General features: G+C 40.3%; 2 protein-coding genes across 2 annotated transcripts; both read right to left on the reverse strand.

Annotated features, from left to right (window-relative positions):
- Positions 1-4,444: 4,444 nt before the first annotated feature.
- LOC135444933 (sulfotransferase 6B1-like) lies at positions 4,445-11,891 on the reverse strand. The gene is made up of 7 exons (XM_064706994.1): positions 11,645-11,891; positions 10,082-10,221; positions 9,317-9,406; positions 8,529-8,655; positions 7,659-7,753; positions 6,862-7,018; positions 4,445-5,924 (listed from the first exon to the last, which is right to left on the reverse strand). The coding sequence occupies exons 1-7, from the start codon at positions 11,844-11,846 to the stop codon at positions 5,794-5,796; spliced, it is 942 nt and encodes a 313-aa protein (XP_064563064.1). The 5' UTR covers positions 11,847-11,891; the 3' UTR covers positions 4,445-5,793.
- Positions 11,892-17,994: 6,103 nt separating this feature from the next.
- Positions 17,995-24,751, reverse strand: LOC135444934 (sulfotransferase 6B1-like). Its single transcript, XM_064706995.1, has 7 exons — positions 24,541-24,751; positions 22,970-23,109; positions 22,194-22,283; positions 21,401-21,527; positions 20,534-20,628; positions 19,865-20,021; positions 17,995-18,926 (listed from the first exon to the last, which is right to left on the reverse strand). The coding sequence occupies exons 1-7, from the start codon at positions 24,740-24,742 to the stop codon at positions 18,796-18,798; spliced, it is 942 nt and encodes a 313-aa protein (XP_064563065.1). The 5' UTR covers positions 24,743-24,751; the 3' UTR covers positions 17,995-18,795.
- Between the last annotated feature and the right edge of the window lie 805 nt (positions 24,752-25,556).

The raw sequence follows: 25,556 nt of genomic DNA on the forward strand, positions 1-25,556 counted from the left end.
TCATATATTATGCTTTCTGGAAGCTTTGTTTTAGTTATTCTTTTCAGCTCTTTGTCCATGTGGTAAATCTGAATTGCAGAGGAAAATTTCCACCTGCTTTCCAGTACTAAAGAGTAAGGGCATCAAAAAATTATCATTTTTTTATCCTTTAGGCCAGCTGCCTAGGAAATTGTCTTTGGAGCCAGCTGCCTGAATCCTGAGGGAGCCAGATCACTAAAATACCTCAGCATGAAATGTAGCAACCTGTCCCCTGGGCCACTGCGGACACAGGTGCCTCCAGCTCCTTCAGCCCTCAGACTCTGCTCTCTGCTCATGAGCAGGGTCTCTGCGCGCGGGCGTATGCGGCCCTAGATCCAGCTAGTTAGTGAGGGGTGAAGGCCAACGCCCCCGCGCATCTGAGGGCAGCCCCCCTCGGCGTCTTGGCCTCGGGCTGGGCTGGGTGATAGCTCGGAGCAGCGCGCTGCGAGACGAATAAGGAGGCGACCACTTGCTGGAGGTAGGCTGTCGGTTTATTACAGAAGCACCAACGGGGATGGGCACCACCAGCAAATGGCCCCGAACAGGGGGCGAGACAGGGTTTTAAGGGAAAAAGGGGGGAAAACGTAGGGAAACCCAGCTAACCAATAATAATACATATTTGGAGGTCCTAAACATAATTGACATACCTAAATAACCAACTAATATTAAGCAAAGGAGGGGCCCCGGGGCGGCAGCCAACCATAACCCCCAGAGAGAAGAAGGTTCTCGAAACCTGGGAGGAGAAGGGGGTGATTGACTGGGCCCAGGGAGGAGACAACTTTCACTTATAAGGGAAACCAGGGGAGGAGCAATTACATATCGGCAACTATGAATAGCGAAGTTACCATAGCAACTTAGCTGACAGGGTAGCAGTGGCGGGAAATACTGGGAAAGGGAGGAACCATTTACAGAAAACAGGGGGATACAATACAGAAAATGGGGGAGCAAACTAAAAACTTAAGAACACACTACAGCAGGTCTCCAGTGCTGCCACAGCCACATGTCTGTCTGTCTGTCAGGAGCTGCACACAAGGGGGGGCAGAGCAGCCCTGTCTCTCTAGAGAGGCTCAGGGCAACCAGGGATCCTGAGGATGCCAGCAATCCAAGTCCCAGTCCCAGCACTGTCTGTCCAGCAGCCAAAGTGTCTTGGGCTGTGCAGCTCAATCAATGTGGAACAGCCCCAGTGCTCCTCAGGGACAACTCTGACCTGCTCAGTTAGCCACAGGAAGATCTGCCTTGGATGGAAATGCTGTCATCAGGAGCATTTGCAGTACACCATAAAGAGAAGATGCACCTGAATGGAAGACTCAGCCTAACTTTACTCTAGGAAATGGACTGGGGAAAAGATATGGGGTGGAAGATGGGTTAATATAATTTTTCTGGCTTGTTCATTCTCTTTACAGGAAATAGATAAAAATAGAATATAAACATAATTTTCAGTGAAAATTTCTCTGTTTAGGCATGTGGCAGGTTTGCTGCTGGCCACTCACCAGTGAACTCCCTGCTGTGAGGCAGGATTAGGAGAAAGGCAAAGCAGGCTCAAAACATTAAAGGGTATAAAGAAAATTTTATTAACAATAACTAAAAGAAGGAGTAATAAGAATCAGAACTAAACCTTCAGAACACTTCTCCTCCATCCACAACCTGTTCTTCCCCACTGACAATGAAAGAAGCAGAACTAAAATTTCAGCCAATTTGCCACCTCTAGAATAGTATTTCCTAAGTTCACTTAGGGAGAGAACCCCCTCTTGTCAATGTTATGGAGACCTCTCCACAAGAAAAAAAAAAACCAGTTCTCTTGTGGCTCTCAATTTTGTCATGAATAGGAGCCGCCCAGAGAAATCTGCAATCATGAAGTCCCTTTTATTTTCCACAAGCTTTTTCCACAGCTGTGTTTGTGGGCCATGTCAACTTATGGGGTACTGTTTTAAAGATGAGCTGTTCAAAGGGAAAAGTTCTCATTATCTGACTCTTAAATCATCTTCATCTCGGGGAACAGAGGTTGTGTTCTCTTCCTGGGGGCACAGGATCACCCTTCTCTCCTCAAACTTCTCATAGAATGACAGCTACTTTAACATCTGCTTACATTAGCATGGAGGCCTTTGCTCAGTATCCACAATTTGAACACTTTCATCTCCCCATACCTTAATGCATTATAGGGAAAAAGAGTCTTTTTCCTCAGCTTTTCCAGAGGATTTCAGCCCCAAGATTAAGACAAATCCTCATCTCTCCAATTTGGAACGTGACTACTCCTTCATTAACCTCGATGACTTCATGTTGCTTCTTTACATGGTTGTCTCTTGTTCCTTTCTCTCTCTTGAGGGAGGATTGAAGCACTGAGTTAATATCTCACCTGGGGCCTGCAGATGATCAACCTGACCCTGATGGTCGGGATGAGTGCTACAGACAGTGGGAACTGCAGCTGGGGGGAAGGCTAGGATCAAATCAGCCAGGCCAGAACTCAACAGCAGCTTGCCAGGGGAGGAAGGGGTGGAGAGGGGAGAATTGCTCAAAAGTCTACCACGACTGCCTGGTGGTTGCAATGGTAGAATTTTGGCCGAGCTGGCTCGGCCAGGGGCTGCTCCCCGCAGGGCCGGCGGGATCAGCTCGGCCCTGAAATGGCAGCCCTGGCCTGGCCCACAGCACCCCCTCCCCTGCCTGGCAGCTGATGGGGGGAAGGCCGGCAGTCGTCCCTGAGGGAGAGCAGGCCCAGCCCCACGGCCAACCAGCCCAGCCTGGCCAAGACAGGGGGACAGGGCGTGTTACCTCTTTGCTGGCCAGAAGAGAAAGAGGAAGTTCCTGGCTTTCTACTTTAACATGTGTTTTTCACAGAGGAGTGTCCAGCTTTCTAGTGGCTAGAAGTTTGCATCACTTCCATAAATATTTCCCATGCAAAACCATGGGAAGGCATCAAGGCAACAAAAGAGACTAGACCAAAAAGAAAAGGCTCTTTTTCTTTTGACACCTGGTAAGAACCTAGAAGTAGTAAATTTTGAGAGTCATTGTTACTGTGTCAGTCAATTATGTCTAACATTCAAAACAGATTTCCAGGTTTTTCTGAATTGATTCTCACACTCATTGGCCTCATCTCTGCTTACTTTTCACTCCCTCAAAATGTCACTCATCCATCCACTTTCCTTGCCTACATTCATTTTGGCATCCTTGCCTTTTCCATCTTCCCTTCTTCCATCTCCTTCCCGCCCTGAATGCAAGGGCCCACTGAGTATCTCTAATGGAGCAAAAGCACATGAGGTGTTACTGCTCTGAATAGCTCTGTCCTTCAGAGTGAGATTGTTAAGGGTACAAAGGGACTGAATTCAAGCCTTGGGATGACACAGGAGAGGATAAAATGCAAAATCAGAACAAAGTCTGGTTTTCAACCAGATCAGCAAGACCAGAATAAGATCTGAGCCTTTTCTTTCTGGCACTGTCATCATGTTAGCCCTTGCTAAGTGATTCCTCAGGTGTTCTTATGCCAGTTGCTGCCTGACTGATTTACCCCCATCAAGTACCTGCTCATTTGGCTTCACTTTTCTAAATACAGAGTTTTACACTTACCATTACTAAACATTGTGTTCCCTAATCTTCTCAATGTTACGTTTCAAATTGTTTTGCCTTTTTTCCTAGTATTTTCAGCCCTCTATTCTGATCCCCAGATTTAAAAGTCAGTCATTTATGATACAGTGTATGATATTAGATTAGTGTATGATATTAGTCATAATATCAGTGTTAAAAACAAGATTGAATGTGATCAGAACTCACCACTAAAGGAGATTGTTTTAATTGCCCTCCCAGTTTTGCTATTAACCAGTATATGCAGTGTGATCATAAAGCAAACAATTGCAACCAAGTTCATCATATCCATGGGAACAAGTGGATATTCCTGAAAGTATTGCTGCTCTTGTCATTGCTTCTGAATGCCTTGTATTGCTGTTGCATGAATTTTTAAGTCTACTTCCAGTACAGTCATTACTATAACCACATTTGTACATTGCCATCTCCACATCAATTTGTGTCTCTTAAGTCACATAATTTCAGGTCCTCCCCAATGCTGTCATCTCTTGTATTTTCTGTCAGTGGCTTATTCAAGAGGTAAGTTATCTTAAGAAGGACCACCAAATTTTTTATCATAATTTTTATTTACTATTTCATTTTTTTCAAAATGTTCCATGGTCAGTTGCTTTGTCATTTTTGCTACTACATTTCCCTGTATCAAGTTAAAGTGTCTGTTCTATTCTGATTCTTCCATCTCAAGTTTTTAAACGCTGCTTTTATGAAGTTCTCCTCTGGTACCTTTCTGGTTCTTACAGATAATTTGCAGTCGTTCAAAGACGCCTTGCCACAGGACTTTCTGCTGCTCTGCTTTTGAATCCATTCATTTCTTTTCTAAATATTCAAAGTGTTGTTACTTCTAGCATTCCAATTTCTTTCCAAAACACTGCATGTCCATGTATGTCCAAGCAGAACCAACCAACTTTAGAAGAATGAAACAAAAAATCTTTCAGTATTTCATTCTTTCACACTCCATCTTTTATTTTTACACCTTAGCTGCTCAGTTGATGGATCAATGAGTTGGCTGGGACTTTTCCTGGTTTTAATCCAACTATACTTGCAGAACCTTATTTTGACTTTTTTTTTGTTTTCCAGAAGAGGTGCCTTGAAAAATCTAAAATACTGTGTTTAGTGAGGGAAATCCCAATGGCAGTAAAAGAGATCTAGGTAGAGCAATGTCTCACACCATCACTCTTGAGAACACCACTATCTTAACAGAAGCATTTTCAAGAATGACACAAAGAAAGCAGAGAGGTTCCAAGGCAGGACCACAAAGCTGAGAAGGCTCAGGGACACCCTCATCACAGTTTCCAGTGCTTAAAGGGCAGCTGCAAAGAGGATATTGGCTCCCTATTCAGCAGAAACCACATGCAGAAGAAAGGAGGCAGTGAGGTCAAGTTGCAACAGGAGAGGTTTAATCTTGATAAATGAAGTAAGTTCTTCACAGCAAGAACAACCATTTGCTGGAACAATGCCTACAGAAATGAGGTAGAATCCTCATCACTGGAGATTTCAAGATATGATATTTAGATATTTAGCCTCATCCAGGCTTCCTTTCCCATGAAAGGTTGTGCCAGATGATTTCTCAAGGTCTCTTGGAACCTGGGCTGCTCTGTGATCCTATAAAAAGCAGTGCCTCTGACTGAATCTTGCCTCTTAATTTCTGACCATATCCAAAATCCATCTTGGTATTTTGCATTCAGAGAGACGAAGAGCCCTACGAACACTGATCCATATTCCCCTTCTTTTTCCTTTCTCTAGCTTTGATAAAATTTGTGCCGAATTCATGGATGATCTTGTTTGTTAGACTTCTGTTATATCCCTGTTTTTGCTAGTGATATTTTCTGTGAAGATGTTGACTGATTGGAAACATTTCGGAAGAAAAAATAATCTGCATACTAAATAATTAGAAAGCAGCTACACAGACAGGATTCGTCTAGAAAGAAAAGAAGAATTTCCTTGCAGGTGACAGCTGGAAAAAGGCTGTTGAGTATTTGTAAATATCATTAGTGGACATCTTCTTCAGGAAATGGGTGCAGCTAAAGATCTCACCACAAAACAAAATGCTCATCACTCATCAGTGTCACTGTAAAGGCTGCTACAATGACTCGTAGAGTAATCGTAAGTTGCTTGTATCATTTGATCTAGGTTTCCAGTGTATAGCATTCAGATGATCTGAGTCTGCCTTACAAAGTTCTTGCTCTAACCACATTTCATTTCTCTTCAGGCTTTGCAGTACAAGTCATACTTCAACTTTTTCCCAAGTTTTGTTCCTGCTATATGTTCTTCAAATGCTTTGTCCATTTTCTCATTCTGATCTTCAGTGAAAAGATTCTTCCAGTCACTTACACCACCTTCAAAGGAGCAGGGACAAACTCTTGAAAACCAAGACATTTAATTTTATATTTTATAGAGCTGTCATTTTTATTGCATTGTACACAAAATTGGTGTTCATCCATTTTCCAGATGAAACATTTTTCTACACCAATGTAATTTTCTGCAGTCAGAGGTGTTACATATATATGTGTGAATTATCTTTTGCTATAATGCCAAAGAATATACTCCTCTTTAGATGACAGTGTTCAAAAAGGCAGCCTAAAATTCTGTTTCCTTCCATCTCTCTCCTCTAGTAAGCTAGGATTGGCAAAGTGGAAGATCATGAACAATTAATTAATAATCATCTGCCAGCAGGCAGAGCTGACTTTCTACTCCTTTGGCAGCTGGAGTTTTATCCTGTTATTGCTTTAATGTAAAATGCAGAAATAGATTCTGACAACCAGATTCCCTTCTCATGTCCATGTCCCCCACACTACATTGCAAAGGTTACTCCCTTCACTTCCCTCTCTTGGTGTCCACCTGGATTCTTCCTTGCTTGGCTTACTTCTAATGTGTAAGAGTGACCAGGAATTTGGCAGGGGCCATCTCAGAAGATTCCCATACTCTCCTACAAAGTGTGGTCACTCCACTCAGGCTGAGTTTGGCCCAGTGCTGCCAGCTCCAAAGGCTGGGCACTTGGTGATCCAGGCACAGAGGTGGAGAGGAATTCAGACACATGACAGGTCCTCCTTCCTGCCAGCCATCTGTGAGCAGCCAGGAGTGGCTCTGCTGTGAGAGCCTTGCTGTGCATCTTCCTCACCAGCCCTCCTTGGATAGTCTTCTGAAGCAAAGCAGTGATCCCCTGCTTGACACTACCTTACAATTCTAATGGGAGTTCAGGAGAAAGAATCAGACAATGGCCCAAGCCCTTGAGAGTGGCATATTTCTAACTCTGAGCCACTTGGAGCTTCCTACCTTTGCGAAAGAGAACATTGCCAAGTGACCCATGGGTCTTGTCTGAGTTTTTCTTCATAGACTGGAAGCTGCTCCTCTCTACAACCAGCTGGAGCTGTTCCTCAGTCAGAGGAATTCCAAAGAATGTAGCTATGTTTTTCACAACCTGGGCACGATTCTGGAAAGAGCAATATAACATATGGCATGACTTTCAAACAAATGACTCTGCTTTCCAAGGTGTTTGCACTTCCCTGTATCTCTCTGCTGGCTGCATACATAGGGTATTCACAGAGTTCACCAGGACTAGGGTGGGTCATATTGTTTCTCTTTTCCTTAATTATTTTGGAAGAGACATGAGCTGCCTTCCTGTAGATTACAACATATTATATATGATTTACAGTTGTGTAAAATATACCCTGCTGAAAACACAAGAGCTCCTTCCCAAAGATGGATTACTGTTGATTATGGTTTTAAATTATTTGGGCTTATATTACAGAGTTCACAGAATGACCGGGTTTGAAGACACGTTAGAGATCATCGAGTCCAACCCATGCTCTAACACCTCAACTAAACAACCATGGTATCGAGGGTCATATCCAGACTTACAGATAAATAAAAAACAAGAATCATTTTCACAAGCAAAATTTTAAGTGGGTTTTAAAGTTTGAATTTCACCACTTCTACCCTTTAAAACAGATTCTTAAAAGAAGAATCTGTCTCACACACCTTGGATACCTTGCATTCATATGAGGGTATATTAGTTCAGGAAAAAAATGTCCCTTCAAGTATAATGTATTTGTAAATATTGAAAACCTTACCTCTTTTACCTCTTCATAAGTTATTGTCATAATATTTTCTTTCTCAGCATATTTGTTCCATTCAGAGAGGTATTCAAAATAGCATCCCCAGGCCACTAAATAAAGCAAAAGGAGCCAAAGATTAAGCATAAATTTAGATTATGCAAGTTTTGCTCATTATGTTGTGTCAGCCAAGGGTTTTATTAATCAGGTTTATAACAAAGTTCACACCCTTCTGTGGGTGTGAATTATCGGTTTTGCTCGAGGATCAGGCATATGATACCATTTATAAGTCAGATGAATAAAACTTGTTAGCATTTCAAGACAGTTTTGAGTGCACCAAAAAAGCTATCATCTTGCCAACCATCTTGTAAGACCTCCTTAATCGAGTCTCAAAGGTTGTTGAAACCCTCCTTTTTGCTGCCCATGTGCTACCCAAAACTCAAAACTTTAAACTAGTCCTATTAGTTTTTTAAATTCATTTGAATTAGTCCCTTTTTTAATGCACAAGACTTAGTCCAGATAATTCCTCTCATCCAATTTGGCATGGAGATGATTATATAGTTCCATGGACAGAACATGATGGACATAGGAGGGCAGGGGGTAGAGGGGACCCAAGATAGAGATAATGAAGAACTGCCTCTTCCAGGAAAAATACCAGTTTGTACAAATTAAAAAAGCCTGTGGAAGTGAAATTTTGACAAATATTTATCCTCAAGCAGTAAGGAAAGCATGGAAAACTTCAGTTCAGAATTCTAACTCTCAGTGTTTAATCTCTGGTTTGTACTGTAAACTAAAAATTCCTAGAGAAGCTGATTTACCAAAGAAAAAAGGTTTTTACACAACAAGAAATCATTGGATAATTGAAACAGACAAAAAATTATACTGTACTTTTCTTTGTCATGAAATCTGCGAAGAAATCATCCCAGGTCTCATAGGAGGGAAGAGTAGGCAGGCCATTGGAAAAATGGTAATAAGATGTAGCAACATCTTTTGGATTACGAATCAGTAACAATATCTAGAAAAAAATTGTACTACTATTTATTAGGGAAAGACATAGCAGACTACAGCATAAAAAAAGAAATAACAATAATATACGTTATAACTGCAGTTGGGGATTTCTAATACCCTGTGTGCTCCTTGCAGAAGTAGCAATTTCATTCCCAGATCTGGAGATGCAGTAACGAACTTTGCTTTGGTACCATGAGAAGATGGTTGCCTATAATTATTATCCTTAACTGATTAACCAAGTTATTTATTCAGAATCTAAGTATGTTTTGCTCAATACAAGCATAGTTCATCATTTAAGTGGCAGGGAAAATTCACAAAAATATAAATTCTCATGGAAATTTGACACATTGAAGCCCTCACTTGCAACAATGCCATAAAATTCCTCCCACAGGAAATCCCATCAAAATCCATTTTGCCGCCGGAGAATTCGTTCAAACCCTGTAACTCTCTTGTGGAAACTGTCACAAAGAAGCTAATAAGGGCAAACTGTAGTTAGGTGAGGTGAATGGCAATTCTTAAACATGTAGAGCCTTAAATGTGTAGAAATGGCCAGGCTAAACACTTGTGTAAAAAAGAGTTATTCTGAAAACTGGCAAGAAAGTACTACATTGGCTCTTAAAATAAATCTGTTGAAGTATTTGTTTTAATACATTAAAATCAGCACTCACCTTGGCATTGTTTTGGAAGATAGATTTGGGAAGATTTTCAGGACGGAGATGAGTAACCATAAATCTTGGAGAAGGTAATTTGGTCATTCGCTTGAAGAATTGGAAGGGGGAAAGTGGACAGTTCAGTTAGTACAAGTATTCTTTTCATTAACCTATGCTAAAATGTGGCCTTGATGAACTTATCTACAGTTATTGCCTCCTTGCAATGCTTTTTTTGTTTTTGTAATGAGTGTTGTCCTGGGATATTAGTGGGCTGCTCTGAGTAGCACTAATCATCACAAGCCCATGAGCAATTGAAAAAAGGACTATCCATTGTTTGTTCGCTTCATTGATAATCTCTCTTGTTCTTGTAGAGAAGGGATTAAATCTAGAGGTTGGGTACAGATAAGCTGTCTCTGTGATATCTGAAGCTCCCCAATGACTGAGAGAGTGGAGGAGAAGGAGGAAGAGCTAGTAAAAAAGACAAATGCTAATATTACATGATTTGACACTTCATGAAGCTCTTCTTAAATACAAAAGATGCTATGTGGAATTTCTGAACTTCTTATGTATCTCATGGGTATGTCCTCCTCTCAAGTCCCAGTGAAGTGTCTGTTTATTTGTATGTGTTCAGTATTTGACAGGCCAGGGTAAATTACTCCTGACCAGATGCCACATAAAGAGGAGTGGTAAAGTTCTTATCAAACAATAGAATAGATCATACTTCATATATTCAGTATTTGAAGCACATAATGTTGATCATTTCCATACATATTCTGTTCCCACCTCATATTTCTCAGCATCTCCAATTTCGAGGTAGGGGAATTCTTCTGGTTCTTCAGCATTCACACTGCTTTCACTGCCGGGTGTTTTCTTTTGAGATATGGCTATCAGGTCAGTTAAGATTTGACTTAGCCAGTTTGTGCCTGAAAGAAGAAAAATACAGAAGTGCTTGTAAAACTTTTAGAATGGACAGAAATGGATTTATCAGGGAAGTCAAGAGGTGCTAGTACTACCAGCTGAATTACCTGGTCTCCTTTCATGTCATACAATCACAGCTGACTGTCTGGTCAATCACCACCCAGGATCCTACCTTTGCTCCTCATAAGGACATATTTCTCCAACTTGAACACTTCAGTACACCATAACTTGTGTACTGTAAACTGACTAATCAGGGAGAAGAACCTCTGAGATTCAACTAGGTAAACCTGCTTTAATTTAATAAATTTTATTGTGACACATATAAGGGAGATTGGGGTGGTGACCCTATACTTTAAAACTTAATGTATTAAGTGTTTTCTGGTGTGCTGGATTATCTTTTGAAGAAAGGTGGGTCACAGTACTTCAAGACAGGAGCAGAACGAGATCTGAAAATTGTGCACACATTTTCTTTAACAACAGGTAAAACCTCTCTGAAGTGACATTTCCTAGACACACTTATTATCTTTTTCTTCAAAAGATAACAAAGACCCTGCATACATGTCCCATCTCTGATTTACCATGTCCTGACTTCTGCACTCTGGGTCCCTACATCTTTCTCACTGCAGTCTTAACAAGTGCATTCCAGTGCATAACATTTCTTCAAAATCAAAATACAATGAAATAGCAAAATCTTCACAATCCTCTCAGCTGTGACTATCCACTGTAAAGCAGTGTGAACCAATTGCTGTAAGAGAGAGAAACAGCAAGATTAAAGTGTATATGAGGCAGATCTGATCCAAACCTTGGCTTTCATATGGACCAGTGCTTTGAGGTAGATTGAAGAAATAGGTAGGGTAAACTTGCAACCCTAGGAAAGATGTCCTCTTGATTTTCCTTAAAGAATACTTAAAAAACAATGTAATCACTTCAAGGACTACAAAAATATTTTTGATAGCTATTTCCTAACACCTATGTGAAATAAACTAAAGAATATTGAATATACCATTTGAAGGCACCAAAGGCTCCATTGTAAAAATATAAAGCTCTTAACTTTACCAACATACATGTGGGAGTAGATCATGGAATATCAGGAGATCTAGTTACCTCCGGTGTAAAAACATCTCCAATTTGTGCATTTAACTTTATAACTATGAAAAGTAAAAATAACAAAAAACTTTACATGCTATAGAAAAGAAAATCAGAATGTTTTTCACAGTCTTTTTTTACCATATCAAATATTCATAAACAATTTCTGGTACTTTCTGGGAATGAAATCAATTTTACAAAATTTGGTGAACATTCTAAATACAATTATTTAGCATAATATCATATTTTGTATCCTATCATATATATTTCATATATTTAGTACAAACTGTATTACTTACTATTACAGGAATTTGTTTATAAAAAGAATTAAAATATATTCACCGGATTTAGGGTATCCTGCCAAAATTACATCATCACTTCTGGCTTCAAAAGACTCCAAGGCTTTGAAAGTTTCAGGAGGACAAACAGTGATAGGGTAGAAAATTCCCTTGTAAGAAAAGAGCAGTTCATCACGATGCATGGAGTTGGCGGCTGCTACTGCCTCATCTACCACACCAATAAATTTTTTCCTGGACTTCTCCATTCTTGTTCTTTCTCTCACACACAGGCTCTGTCACAGTGTGTAATGCTGTGTAGAAGGAGAAACCCACAGATTGTCCTTTAATAGGTGCCTGGTTTGTTATTCATCATTTTTTTCTTGACTCTATGAACAAGAACTTACCTCTTTCTGAAGCTGTAAAGATATACGCAGCTCCTATCAAAGAGCTTACGTAATATGAACCTTTGAAATCAATAGAAGTTGAACATAAACAAACCAGATAAGCAGACAAATGCAATTGCATTCTAGGAAAATGGCTTAGATAATTTCTAAACATCATGCCAAAAATCTGTGAGTACAATGCAGAGTTTATAAGCAGAATAGAACAAAATAGAACGACATGATTTCCGATCGGAATTTAAATGTCATTTTGAAAATCCTCAAGGCAGTTCATCTCTTTCCAGTACTTGCTGCTGGGATTTCCTTTTTTTCTTTATTATATCACCCATCATTCTCCCCAAAGCTAGATAAAATATGTTGGGATTGGGAGAGAAGATGTTCAGTGCACTAGAGACTGAGCTGAGGACACTCCTGTCAGGCTGCTCCCTGACACTGGAGTCCAGGAGGGCACAGGGGCACAGGCACTCTTGGGCCACTCATCAGACTGCACTACAGAGGTCTGTTTTCCTGGTGGTTACACAAAAACTACTCATTTCTACATTTCTTTAATGAGCTCAATCATTGTTTAACAACTGATCTGTGCTTAGGGAGGTGGTGAAAATATAACCTGAGCTACAGTGAGTAGTGTTTATCATGCAGTTCACATGATGAGCTGCTGACTGCAGTGGCCCCAGTAAAGGAACTGGCTTTAGGCTCAGATTCAATGTTTAAGTCTCTGGCAAAGGTCTTTGGTCTTTGATGCTACTTATACCAGCAAAAGGAAGTATTGGGGCAACAACTAGTAAGATTAAAAATGTTAAACTAAACCAACAAAACACCTGTAAATATTATTTCCGAAAATATTTATCACTGGTGACTAATGCAGTGCAATTTGCCAACTGGACAAGTACTACGTATGGAGTACATACCTGGACAGTGGATCTCAACCTGGCTTGCCGTTGACTCCTCTAATGGATACACATCCCAGGGTAAAGGTTCCTTACAGGCAATGGCTCTGTCCTGCATCCAGGCACTGTAAGGCAATGTCCAGACCTGAGGACAGGTATCACCCAAATCAGATTTCTCAGGATGAAATACTCACATCTGAGAATTTTGTGTCATTAAATCTAACAGGAGGGACACTTGCATGTGAAGTTTCAGTGCAGTCGTGTGAATCAAAATACACTTGTACTATTTCACTTTTATATGCCTCTCCTCATATCCATAATTATATCTTTGGAGGAAATTCATCCTTCTGGGGCTGTTATTTGTATTCTGGAGGACACCTTTTTAGAAGTTAAGGAGTGCTGAGATGGTGAAATGGGTATTTCCACTGGTCATCCCAACAGAGAACAGGCAATACAGGAAGGTGAATTACCCTGTGAAAGGACCTTTCAGTTTCCTTCATGCCCTTGAATACACTATGGGTCTCATTCACTACCCATATATCAAACCCTCTTATCACATCCTTGTCTCTTTCTTCATAAATGGATGTTAGACACAAGATTTATTAAACATGAGAAAATATCAAATGAAAATCGTACCGGCAAGAGTCGAGAAATTGCTTAAATCTGCCTACAAAGAATAATTTAAAATTATTTGTCTGGTATCCCAAAATGCAGAACCATTAAAACAGACCATTTTATTGGAAATGATACTTTCTCTATCAGTACTATTTTACTCTTAGAAGTTGAAGACACTGTTCATATATTATGCTTTCTGGAAGCTTTCTTTAAGTTATTCTTTTCAGCTCTTTGTTCATAAGTTAACTCTGAATTGCAGAGGAAAATTTCTTTCTCTTCTGCAGTACTAAAGAGTAAGGGCAACAAGAAATTATCATTTTTTTTTTCCTTTAGGCCAGCTGCCTAGGAAATTTTCTTTGGAGCCAGCTGCCTGAATCCTGAGGGAGCCAGATCACTAAAATACCTCAGCATGAAATGTAGCAACCTGTCCCCTGGGCCACTGCGGACACAGGTGCCTCCAGCTCCTTCAGCCCTCAGACTCTGCTCTCTGCTCATGAGCAGGGTCTCCAGTGCTGCCACAGCCATATGTCTGTCTGTCTGTCTGTCAGGAGCTGCACACAGGGGGGGCAGAGCAGCCCTGTCTCTCTAGAGAGGCTCAGGGCAACCAGGGATCCTGAGGATGCCAGCAATCCAAGTCCCAGTCCCAGCACTGTCTGTCCAGCAGCCAAAGTGTCTTGGGCTGTGCAGCTCAATCAATGTGGAACAGCCCCAGTGCTCCTCAGGGACAACTCTGAGCTGCTCAGTTAGCCACAGGAAGATCTGCCTTGGATGGAAATACTGTCATCAGGAGCATTTGCAGTACACCATAAAGAGAAGATGCACCTGAATGGAAGACTCAGCCTAACTTTGCTGTGGAAATGGACTGGGGAAAAGATATGAGGTGGAAGATGGATTAATATAATTTTTCTGGCTTGTTCATTCTCTTTACAGAAAATAGATAAAAATACAATATAAACATAATTTTCAGCGAAAATTTCTGTGTTTAGGTATCATAGGCAACAAAATAGACTAGACCAAAAAGAAAGATACTTTTTCTTTTTTTTTTTTTTTGACAAATGGTAAGAGAGTAGACCTAAATGTCATGGTTTGATGCTGATGCGATGCCAGCTCCCCCATGAATATGTATTTTCCCTAGTTTCTGCTGTGCGATGTGACCAGGATTAGAGCAAAGCAGGCTCCAAATTAGGAATAAAGAAAAAACTTTATTAACCTACAACTGTATGTAAAAAGAAACACACACAGAACTCAGAATAAAAACCTTCCAAAAACATTCCTCCTCCCCCGATCAAATTTCCAATACATCACAGTAGGACAAAACCTTGGATTCTCAATTCAGCTACCACCCCTCAGGTAACCAACTCTCCGTCCATCATGTCCCTTCAGATAATCAATTCTCAGTTCATCAAGGAGTGAGGAGTCCCTCTTGTACCATAGGCTTCCCCAGGAAGCACAGTTGAAACCTTGTGTGTTTCCATGTCACATGTGGAAACACCATCCAGAGAACATTTGCCATTGTGACCTCTTCCTTCCCTGTACAGGCTCTCACCACTGCCCATGGACCAGAGCTGCTTCTAGGGTTCCCCTTTTAAGGATGCTTTGCCGAGTTCCAAAAAGAGCACAGTCTCTCACTTTCGGAATACCTGTCCCCCCCAAATACACTCCCTGGGGCCGAGGGGTCTCAAGAACAGAGATCTTCTTCTTCCCTGAAGATCGAGGGCACCCCCACCAACCTCCTCACCCGTCATCTCTGTTCACGCACTGCTTCACATAACATCACTGCATTCTCTTGGCTCCTAGCCATTGCCTCCCCCTAAATGCAGTCTCTGTGTCACAGGAAAAACAAAATGGTTCTGTCCATGGCTGTACAAGAAAAGTCCAGCCAAAGGCCACTCCATCATCTCCTCCCACCTAGATTTCTTCTCAACTTCTCTCGGACATCTTTCACTTGCACAAACTTGCATCACACTGGCCCACTTCCTCCTATTTCATCTCTGTCTCTCTTCTCATTCAGCTCCAGGAGGATCAGCATTTGTAAGGTTTCCATCATCCACGAAAAGGGTTAAAATCTCAGGCTCTGCCTGCCCAGAACTCCCGCGCTGCCTTGCTGGGCACCTTCTCTCGCTGCACCCTCGCTGCACCCCCGCTTCTCCTTCGGCCATGCTGCCAGCACATGATATCCAATTTCAAGGTGGCACAGGCACAGGCACAGCCGCTCTCCCCCTCTCTCTCTCTCTCTGGGGGGGCCTCCACCCTCCCATCCTGCAGAGGCCTTCACCTCCCGTCTCTGTCCAAGGCCCTGCCTCACCCGGCCGCATGGCTTCCCCTCACCCACCTAGCCCGCAGCCGCATCCGGGCAGGGGGGCTCTGACCTCTTTCACCAACCGGAACCAAGAAAGCTTCCCCCTCTGAGATCTCTGCTTTTAATCCCCTGTGTTATCAGAGACTTATCCATGTCCTCAGTGGCCACACCAGGTGGCAATACTAAAATCTGAGCACCTATTGGTTTGACCACAGCATCCCAAAAAACTCACTTCCTTCAAACCAGGACACTAAAAACTCTGAGAACTCTGTTATTGTGTCAGTCAATTATGTCTTACCTTCAAAACAGGTTCCCAAGTTTTTCTGAATTGATTCTCACACTCACTGGCCTCATCTCTGCTTACTTTTCACTCCCTCAAAATGTCACTCATCCATCAAATTTCCTTGTCTACATTCATTTTGGCATGCTGGCCTTTTCCATTCTTCAACCTCTTTACCTCCCCTGAATGCAAGGGCCCACTGAGTATCTCAAAAGGAGCAAAAGCACATGAGGTGTTACTGCTCTGAATAGCTCTGTCCTTCAGAAAGAGATTATTAAGGGCATAAAGGGACTGAATTCAAGCCTTGGGATGAAACAGGAGAGATTAAAACAGCAAACACAGATCATGTGTTCATCATGTTCTCAACCAGATCAGCAGGAGCAGAATAATATCTGAACCTTTTTGCTCTAGGACTGTCATGTTAGTCCTTGCTAAGCGATTCCTCTGGTTTTTTTATGCCAGTTGCTGCCTGATGGATTTACCCCCATCAAGTACCTATTACTTTGGCTTTCCTTTTCTAAACATAGAGTTTTACATTCACCTTTACTAAATTTTGTCTTCCCTCATCTTCTCAAAGTGTAATGTTTCAAATTGCTTTGCCATTTTCCTACTACTTTCAGCCCTCTATTCTGATCCCCAGATTTAAAAGTCAGTCATTTATGATACAGTGTATGATATTAGTCTGCCCACCAGTGTTAAAAACAAGACTGAATGTGATCACAACTCACCACTAAAGGAGATTGCTTTAATTGCCCTCCCAGTTCTGCTCTCAACCAGTATATGCAGTGTGATCATAAAGCAAACTATTGCAAACAAGTTCATCATATCCATGGGAACAAGTGGGTATTCCTGAAAGCATTGCTGCTGATGTCATTGCTTCTGAATGCCTTGTATTGCTGTGGTATTAATTTCTAAGTCTACTTCCAGTATTCTCGTTTCTATAACCACATTTGTACACTGCCATCTCCACATCAATTTGTGTCTCTTAATTCACATAATTTCAGGTCCTCCCCAATGCTGTCATCTCTTGTATTTTCTGTCAGTGGCTTACTCAAGAGGTATTTTAAGGAGGATCACAAAGTTCTTTAACATAATTTTTATTTACTCTTTCATTTTCTTCAAAATGTTCCATATTCGGTTGCTTTGTCATTTTTGCTACTACATTCCTAAGTATCAAGTTAAGGTGTCTGTTCTATTCTGATTCTTCCTTATCAAGTTTTTAAACACTTCAATTATGAATGTTCTACTCCAGGAATCTGCTACCTTTCTGCTTGCCTATAGATAACTTGCAGTTGTTCAAAGACGCCTTGCCACAGGACTTTCTGCTGCTCTGCTTTTGAATCCATTCATTTATTTTCTAAATGTTCTAACTATTACTTCTAGCAATCCTATTTCTTTCCAAAACTCTGCACGTTCACTTACATCCAAGCAGAATCAACCAGGTTTGGAAGAATGAAACAAAAAGTCTTTGAATAATTCATTATTTCCAACTCTATCTTTTATGTTTACACTTTATCTGCCCAGGGGATGGATCTATACGTTGGCTGGGGCTTTTCCTGGTTTTAATTCAACTGTATTTAGAGGACCTCATTTTGCCTTATGCTTCCAGAACAGGTCCCTGGAAAAATCTGAAATACTCTGTCTAGAGAGCCAAATCCCAATGTCAGTACAAGAGATCTGGGTAGAGCAATGCCTCACACCATCACTCCTGACAACCGCGCTGCCTCAACAGAGGCTTTTTCAAGAATGACACAAAGAAAACAGAGGGCTTCCAAGGGAGGACCACAAAGCTGAGAAGGCTCAGGGACACCCTCATCACAGTTTCCAGTACTGAAAGGGCAGCTACAAAGAGGATAAAGGCTCCCTATTCACCAGACACCACATGGAGAAGAAAGGAGGCAGTGAGGTCAAGTTTCAATAGGGGATGTTTAATCTTGATACATGAAGTAAGCTTTTCACAGCAAGAACAACCATTTGCTGGAACAATGCCTCCAGGAATGGTGTACAATCCTCATCACTGGAGGTTTTCAAGACATGATATCTAGATAGAATCTCACCCAGGCTCCCTTTCCCATGGAAGGTTGTACCAGATGATTTTTCAAGGTCTCTTCCAACCCGAGCTGCTCTATGATCCTATAGAAAGGAGCGCCTCCAAGTGAATCTTGGCTGTTAACTTCAGTCCATAATCTGAAATCCCTCTTGGTATTTTACATTCAGAGAGATGAGGAGCCTTAAAAATGCGGATCCATATTCCTCTTCATTCAGCTTTCTCTAGCTTTGATTCATTTTGTGCTGAATTCATGGAGGGTCTCCTTTGACATTAGACTTCTGTCAAATCCCTATTTTGCCCAGTGATATTTTCTGTGAAGATGTTGACTGATTGGAAACATTTTTGAATAAAAAACAATCTGCATACTAAATAATTAGAAATCATCTATAAAGATAGAATTTCTCTAGAAAGAAAAGAGGCATTTCCTTCCATGTGACAGCCTGAACAGGGATATTAAGATTTTGTAAATATAGTTAGTTGCCATCTTCTTCAGCAAATGAGTGTAGCCTGAAGTCTCACACTAAAGCAAAAGGCTCGTCACTGTCACTGTAAAGGCTGCTGCAGTGACTCTTATAGTAATCGTAAGGTGCTTGGATCCTTTGATCTAGGTTTCCAGTGTATAGAATTCAGATGGTCTGAGTCTGCCTTGCAAAGTTCTTATTCTAACCATATTTCATTTCTCTTCAGGCTTTGCAGTACAAGTCATACTTCAACTTTTTCCCAAGTTTTGTTCCTGCTATATGTTCTTCAAATGCTCTGTCCATTTTCTCATTCTGATCTTCAGTGAAAAGATTCTTCCAGTCACTTACACCACCTTCAAAGAAGCAGGAACAAACTCTTGAAAACCAAGACATTTCATTTTGTCTGTATTCTATAGAGCTGTCATTTTTATTGCATGGTACACCAAATTGTGTTCATCCATTTTCCAGATGAAACATTTTTCTATACCAATATAATTTTGTGCAATCAATGGACTTACATATATATGTGAATCATCTTTTGCTATAATGCAAAAGAACACACTGCACCCTAGGACACCATTTTCAAAAAGGCAGCCTAAAATCCTGTTTCACTCCATCTCTCTCCTCTAGACAGCTATGACTGGCAAAGTGGAAGATCCTGAAGAATTAATTAAGAATCATCTGCCAGGAGGCGGAGCTGATTTTTTGCTCCTTTGGCAGCTTTACTTTTTATCCAGTCATTTCTTTACATAAATTGGAGAAACAGATTCTGACAACCAGGTTCCCTTCTCATGTCCATGTCCCCCACACTACACTGCAAATGTTACTCCCTTCACTTCACTCTCTTGGTGTCCACCTGGATTCTTGTTAGCTTGGCTTAGTTCTAGTGTGTAAGAGTGAAGAGGAATTTGGCAGGGGCCATCTCAGAAGATTCCCATACTCTCCTACAAAGTGTGGTCACTCCACTCAGGCTGAGTTTGGCCCAGTGCTGCCAGCTCCAAAGGCTGGGCATTTGGTGATCCAGGCACAGAGGTGGAGAGGAATTCAGACACATGACAGGTCCTCCTTCCTGCCAGCCATCTGTGAGCAGCCAGGAGTGGCTCTGCTGTGAGAGCCTTGCTGTGCATCTTCCTCACCAGTTCTCCTTGGATAGTCTTCTCAAGCAAAGCAGTGATCCCCTGCTTGACACTACCTTACAATTCTAATGTGAGTGCAGGAAAAAGAACCAAAGGATGGCCCAAGTCCCAGGGAGTGGCACATTTCTATCTATGAGCCCCTTGGAGCTTCCTACCTTTGCGAAAGAAAATATTGCCAAATGACCCATGGGTCTTGTCCGAGTTTTTCTTCATAGACTGGAAGCTGCTCCTCTCTACCACCAGCTGGAGCTGTTCCTCAGTCAGAGGAATTCCAAAGAATGTAGCTATGTTTTTCACACACAGGGCTGGATTCTGGAAAGAGGAAGGTAACATATGGCATGACTTTCAAACAAATGACTCTGCTTTCCAAGGTGTTTGCACTTCCCTATATCTCTCTGCTGGCTGCATACATAGGGTATTCACAGAGTTCACCAGGACTAGAGTGGGTCATAATGTTTCTCTTCTCCATAATTATTTTGCAGGAGACATGAGCTGCCTTCCTGTAGATTACAAAATATTATATACGATTTACAGGTGAGCAAAATCTACACTGCTGAAAATATTTAAGCTCCTTCTCAAAAATATTACTGACAATTGAGATTTATAATTATTTGGGCTTATTTCACAGATAAATAAAAAACAACAATCATTTTCACAAGCAAAATTTTACAAAGGTTTTAAAGTTTGAATTTCACCTTTTCATCACCTAAAACAAAAAATTTTCACACCCAGCTTGGATACCCTGCATACATATAAGGGTGTATTGGTTCAGGAATAAAACGCCCCTTGAAATATAAAGTAGTTGTAACTATTGACAACCTTACCTCTTTTACTTCTTCATAAGTAATTGTCATAATATTTTCTTTGTCGGCATATTTGTTCCATTCAGAAAGGTATTCAAGGTAGCATCCCCAGGCCACTAGATAAAACAAAGGATTCTAAGATGAAGCATAAATTAAGATTGTACAGGTTTTGCTGATTAAGTTGGGCTTGCCAAGAGTTTATTAATCATGTCTAAGGCAGGGTTTACACACTCCTGTAGGATATACAGATTTCACTTCAGGCCCAAACATATGATACATTTTCTAAAGCAGAAAATAAAACTTGTAAGCTTTTACAGAGAGCTCTGAGTTCACCAAAAAAGCTATCATCTTGCCAACCATCTTGTAAGAATCCCTTACTCCAGTCTAAAACTTGCAGAACCCTCTCTTCTGCTGGCCATGTGTTATGCCAAACTCATAAACTTAAACCAGTGCTATCATTTTTTCTCTTTTGCAATGCATTAGAATTAGTCCTCTTTATAATGCACTAGACTTAGTCCGAATAATTCCTTTCATCCAGTTTGCCTTTGAGGTGATTATATATCGCCACAGACACATGATGTTGGACATAGGAGAGCAAGAGGTAAAGGGTACCCAAGATAGAGTTCAGAAAGAGCTGCTTTTCCCAGGAAAAATACCAGTATGTACAAATTAAGGAAGGCTCTGGAATTGCAGTTTTAGTAAACATTAAACTCAAGCAGTAAGACAAGTAAGATAAACTTCAGATTTCTGATTCTCTGTCTTTAATCACTCTGTCTTTTCTACTGTAAACCAAAAAATACTAGTGAAGCTGATTTACCAAAGGACAAAGGTTTTTACACAATAACAAATCATTGGACAATTGACATAGACAGAAAAAATATACTGTACTTTTCTTTGTCATGAAATCTGTGAAGAAATCATCCCAGGTCTCATAGGAGGGAAGAAGTGCCAGGGCATTGGAAAAATGGTAATAAGATGTAGCAACATCTTTTGGATTACGAATCAATAACAATATCTAGAAAAAAATTGAAATATTTTTTATAGAGAAAGACAGAGCAGACTACAGCATAAAAAAAGAAATAACAATAACATATTCTATAACTGCAGTTGGGGATTTCTAATACCTTGTGTGCTCCTTGCAGAAGTAGCAATTTCATTCCCAATTCAGAAGATGCAGTATTTAAATTTGCTTTGGTACCATAAGAAGATGGTTGCCTAGAATTATTACCTTTTACAGATTACCCAAATTATTTATGCAGAATCTAAGTATGCTTTGCACAATACAAGCATAATTCATCATTTAAGTGGCAGGGAAAATTCACAAAAATATAAATTCTCATGGAAATTTGACACATTGAAGCCCTCACTTGCAACAATGCCATAAAATTGCTCCCACATGAAATCACATCAAAATCCATTTTGCCTCTGGAGGATTTGTTCAAGCCCTTCAACCTCTTGTGAAAACTGTCACATAGGAGCCAATAAGGGCAAACTGTGGTTAAGTGAGGTGAATGGCAATTCTTAAATATGTAGAGCCTTAAACACGTAGAAATGGCCAGGCTAAAAACTTGTGTAAAAAAGAGTGATTCTGAAAATTGGCAAGAAAGCACGACATTGGCTCTTTACAAAAAAAAATAATCCACTGAATTGTTTGTTTTAATACATTAAAATCAACACTCACCTTGGCATTTGTTTTGAAGATAGATTTGGGAAGATTTTCAGGACGGAGATGAGTAACCATTAATCTTGGAGAAGGTAATTTGGTCATTCGCTTGAAGAATTGGAAGGGGGAAAGTGGACAGTTCAGTTAGTACAAGTATTCTTTTCATTAACCTATGCTAAAATGTGGCCTTGATGAACTTATCTACAGTTATTGACTCCTTGAATTTTTTTGGTTTTTTTTTTTTTTATTTTTGTTTTTGTAGTGAGTGTTGTCCTGGGATATTAGTGGGCTGCTCTGAGTAGCACTAATCATCACAAGTCCATGAGCAATTGAAAAAAAGACTATCCATTGTTTGCTCTCTTCAGTGATATTTCTCGTCAGGTCTGGTAGACAAGGGATCAAATGTAGAGGCTGGGTACAGATTAGCTGTCTCTGTGAAAGCTGAAGCATCTCAATGACTGAGAGAGGGGAGGAGGAGGAGGAAGAGCTAGTAAAAGGGACAAATGCTAATATTACATGATTTGACACTTCATGAAGCTCTTCTTAAATACAATAGATGCTATATTGAATTTCTAACTTATGTCTCACAGCTATGTTCTCCTCTCAGTCCCAATGAAGTGTCTGTTTATTTGTATGTGTTCAGTATTTGACAGTGCAGAGAAATTTCTACTGAGCAGATGCCACATAAAAAGGAGTGGTAAAGTTCTTATCAAACAATTGAATAGACCATATATCATATATTCAGTATTTGAAGCACATAATGTTGATCATTTCCATACATATTCTGTTCCCACCTCATACTTCCCAGCATCTCCAACTTCGAAGTATGCTTCTTCTTCTGGTTCTTCAGCATTCACACTGCTTTCACTACCTGGTGTTTTCTTTTGAGATATGGCTATCAGATCAGTTAAGATTTGACTTAGCCAGTTTGTGCCTGAAAGTAGAAAAGCATAGAAGTGCTTGTAAAACTATTAGAATGGACAGAAATGGATTTACCAGGAAACTCAAGAGGTGCTAGTACTACCAGGTGAGTTGCCTGGTCTCCTTTCATGTCATACAATCACAGCTGACTGTCTGGTCAATCACCACCCAGGATCCTATCTTTGCTCCTCATAAGGACATATTTCTCCAACTTGAACATTTCAGTACCTTAAATTAACTTGTATACTGTAAACTGACTAATCAGGGGAAGAATTGCTGAGGTTCAACTAGAAAAACCTGTCTTATTGTAATAAAATTTATTGTGACACATGTAAGAGAGACTGGGGTGGTGAACCTGTACTTTAAACCTAATACATGAAGTGTTTTCTGGTGGGCTGGATTATCTTTGGAAGAAAGATGGGTCACAGTACCTCAAGACAGTAGCAGATCGAGATCTGAAAATTGTGTGCACATTTTCTTTATCATCACCAAAACCTCTCTGAAGTGACATTTCCTAGACACACTTGTTATCTTTTCCTTCGAAAGATAACAAAGAGCCTACATAGATCTCCCATCTCTGATTTACCATGTCCTGACTTCTGCACGCTGGGTCCCTACATCTTTCTCACTGCAATCTTAACAAGTGCATTCCAGTGCATAACATTTCTTCAAAAAGAAAATACAATGAAATAGCAAAATCTTCACAATCCTCTCAGCTGTGACTATCCACTGTAAAGCAGTGTGAACCAATTGCTGTAAGAGAGAGAAACAGCAAGATTAAAGTGTATATGAGGTAGATCTGATCCAAACCTTCGCTTTCATGCGGACCAGTGCTTTGAGGCCCATTGAGGAAATACATAGGGTAAACTTGCAACCCTAGGAAAGATGTCCCCTTGATATTCTTTAAAGAATACTTAAAAACAATGTAATCACTTCAAGGACTACCAAAATATTTTTGATAGACATTTCCTTACATCTATGTGAAATAAACCAAAGAAGATGGAATGTACCATTTGAAGGCACCAAAGGCTCCATTGTAAAAATATAAAGCTCTTAACTTTACCAACATACATGTGGGAGTAGATCATGGAATATCAGGAGATCTAGTTACTGCTGGTGTAAAAACCTGAATTTTGATTCTCTCTAATTTGTGCATTTAACTTTATAACTATGAAAAGTAAAAATAACAAAAAACTTTACATGCTATAGAAAATAAAATCAGAATGTTTTTCACAGACTTTTTCCCATATCAAATATTCATAAACAATTTCTGATGCTTTCTGAGAATGAAATTGGTTTTACAAAATTTGGTGAACGTTCTAAATACAATTATTTAGCATAATATCATATCATGTATCATACAATATATATTTAATATATCTAGTACAAACCTTGTTACTTACTATTACAGAACCTTGTTTATAAAAAACTAAAATATATTCACCGGATTTAGGGTATCCTGCCAAAATTACATCATCCTTTCTGGCTTCAAAGGACTCAAAGGCTTTGAAGTTTTCAGGACTGCAAACAGTAGTAGGGTAGAGAATTCCCTTGTAAGAAAAGAGCAGTTCATCACGACGCATGGAGTTGGCAGCTGCTACTGCCTCATCTAGCAAACTAACAGGGTTTGTCCTGGATTTCTCCATTCTTCTTCTCTCTCTCACACACAGGCTCTGTCACTGAATTAAGAGCTGTGTAGAAGGAGAAACCCACAGATTGTCCTTTAATAGGTGCTTGGTTTGTTGTTCTCTTTTTTTTTCTTGACCCTATGAACAAGAACATACCTCATTCTGAAGCTGTAAAAATGTATACAGCTCCTGTAAAACACATTAGGTAATAGAAACCTTTGAAATCAATAGAAGTTGATCATAAATGAACAAGATAAATGCAATTGCATTCTAGGATAAAGGGCTGAGATAATTTCTAAACATCATGCCAAAAAGCCTGTGATTACAATTCAAAGTTTATAAACAGAATATAAGAAAATAGAATGATGTTTAGTTAGATAGAATAGAATACAGATTGGAATTGAAATGCCATGATCAAAATCCTCAAGGCAGTTAACTTCTTTCCAGTATTCACTGCAGAGATTTTCTTTTTTCTTTATTATATCACCCATCATTCTCCCCAAAGCTAGATAAAATATGTTGGGATTGGGAGAGAAGATGCTCAGTGCACTAGAGACTGAGCTGAGGACACTCCTGTGAGTGTGGCCGGCTGCTCCCTGCCACTGGAGCCCAGGGGGGCACAGGGGCACAGGCACTCTTGGGCCACTCATCAGACTGCACTACAGAGGTCTGTTTTTCTGGTGTCTACACAAAAATTACTCATTTCTACATTTCTTTAATGAGCTCAGTCATTGTTTAACAACTGATAAGGGCTTAGGGAGGTGGTAACAATATAACCTGAGCTACAGTGAGTAGTGTTTATCATGCACTTCACATGACGAGCTGCTGACTG

Source organism: Zonotrichia leucophrys, chromosome 3, assembly GCF_028769735.1.
Source record: "Zonotrichia leucophrys gambelii isolate GWCS_2022_RI chromosome 3, RI_Zleu_2.0, whole genome shotgun sequence".
Classification (NCBI taxonomy): Eukaryota; Metazoa; Chordata; class Aves; order Passeriformes; family Passerellidae; genus Zonotrichia; species Zonotrichia leucophrys.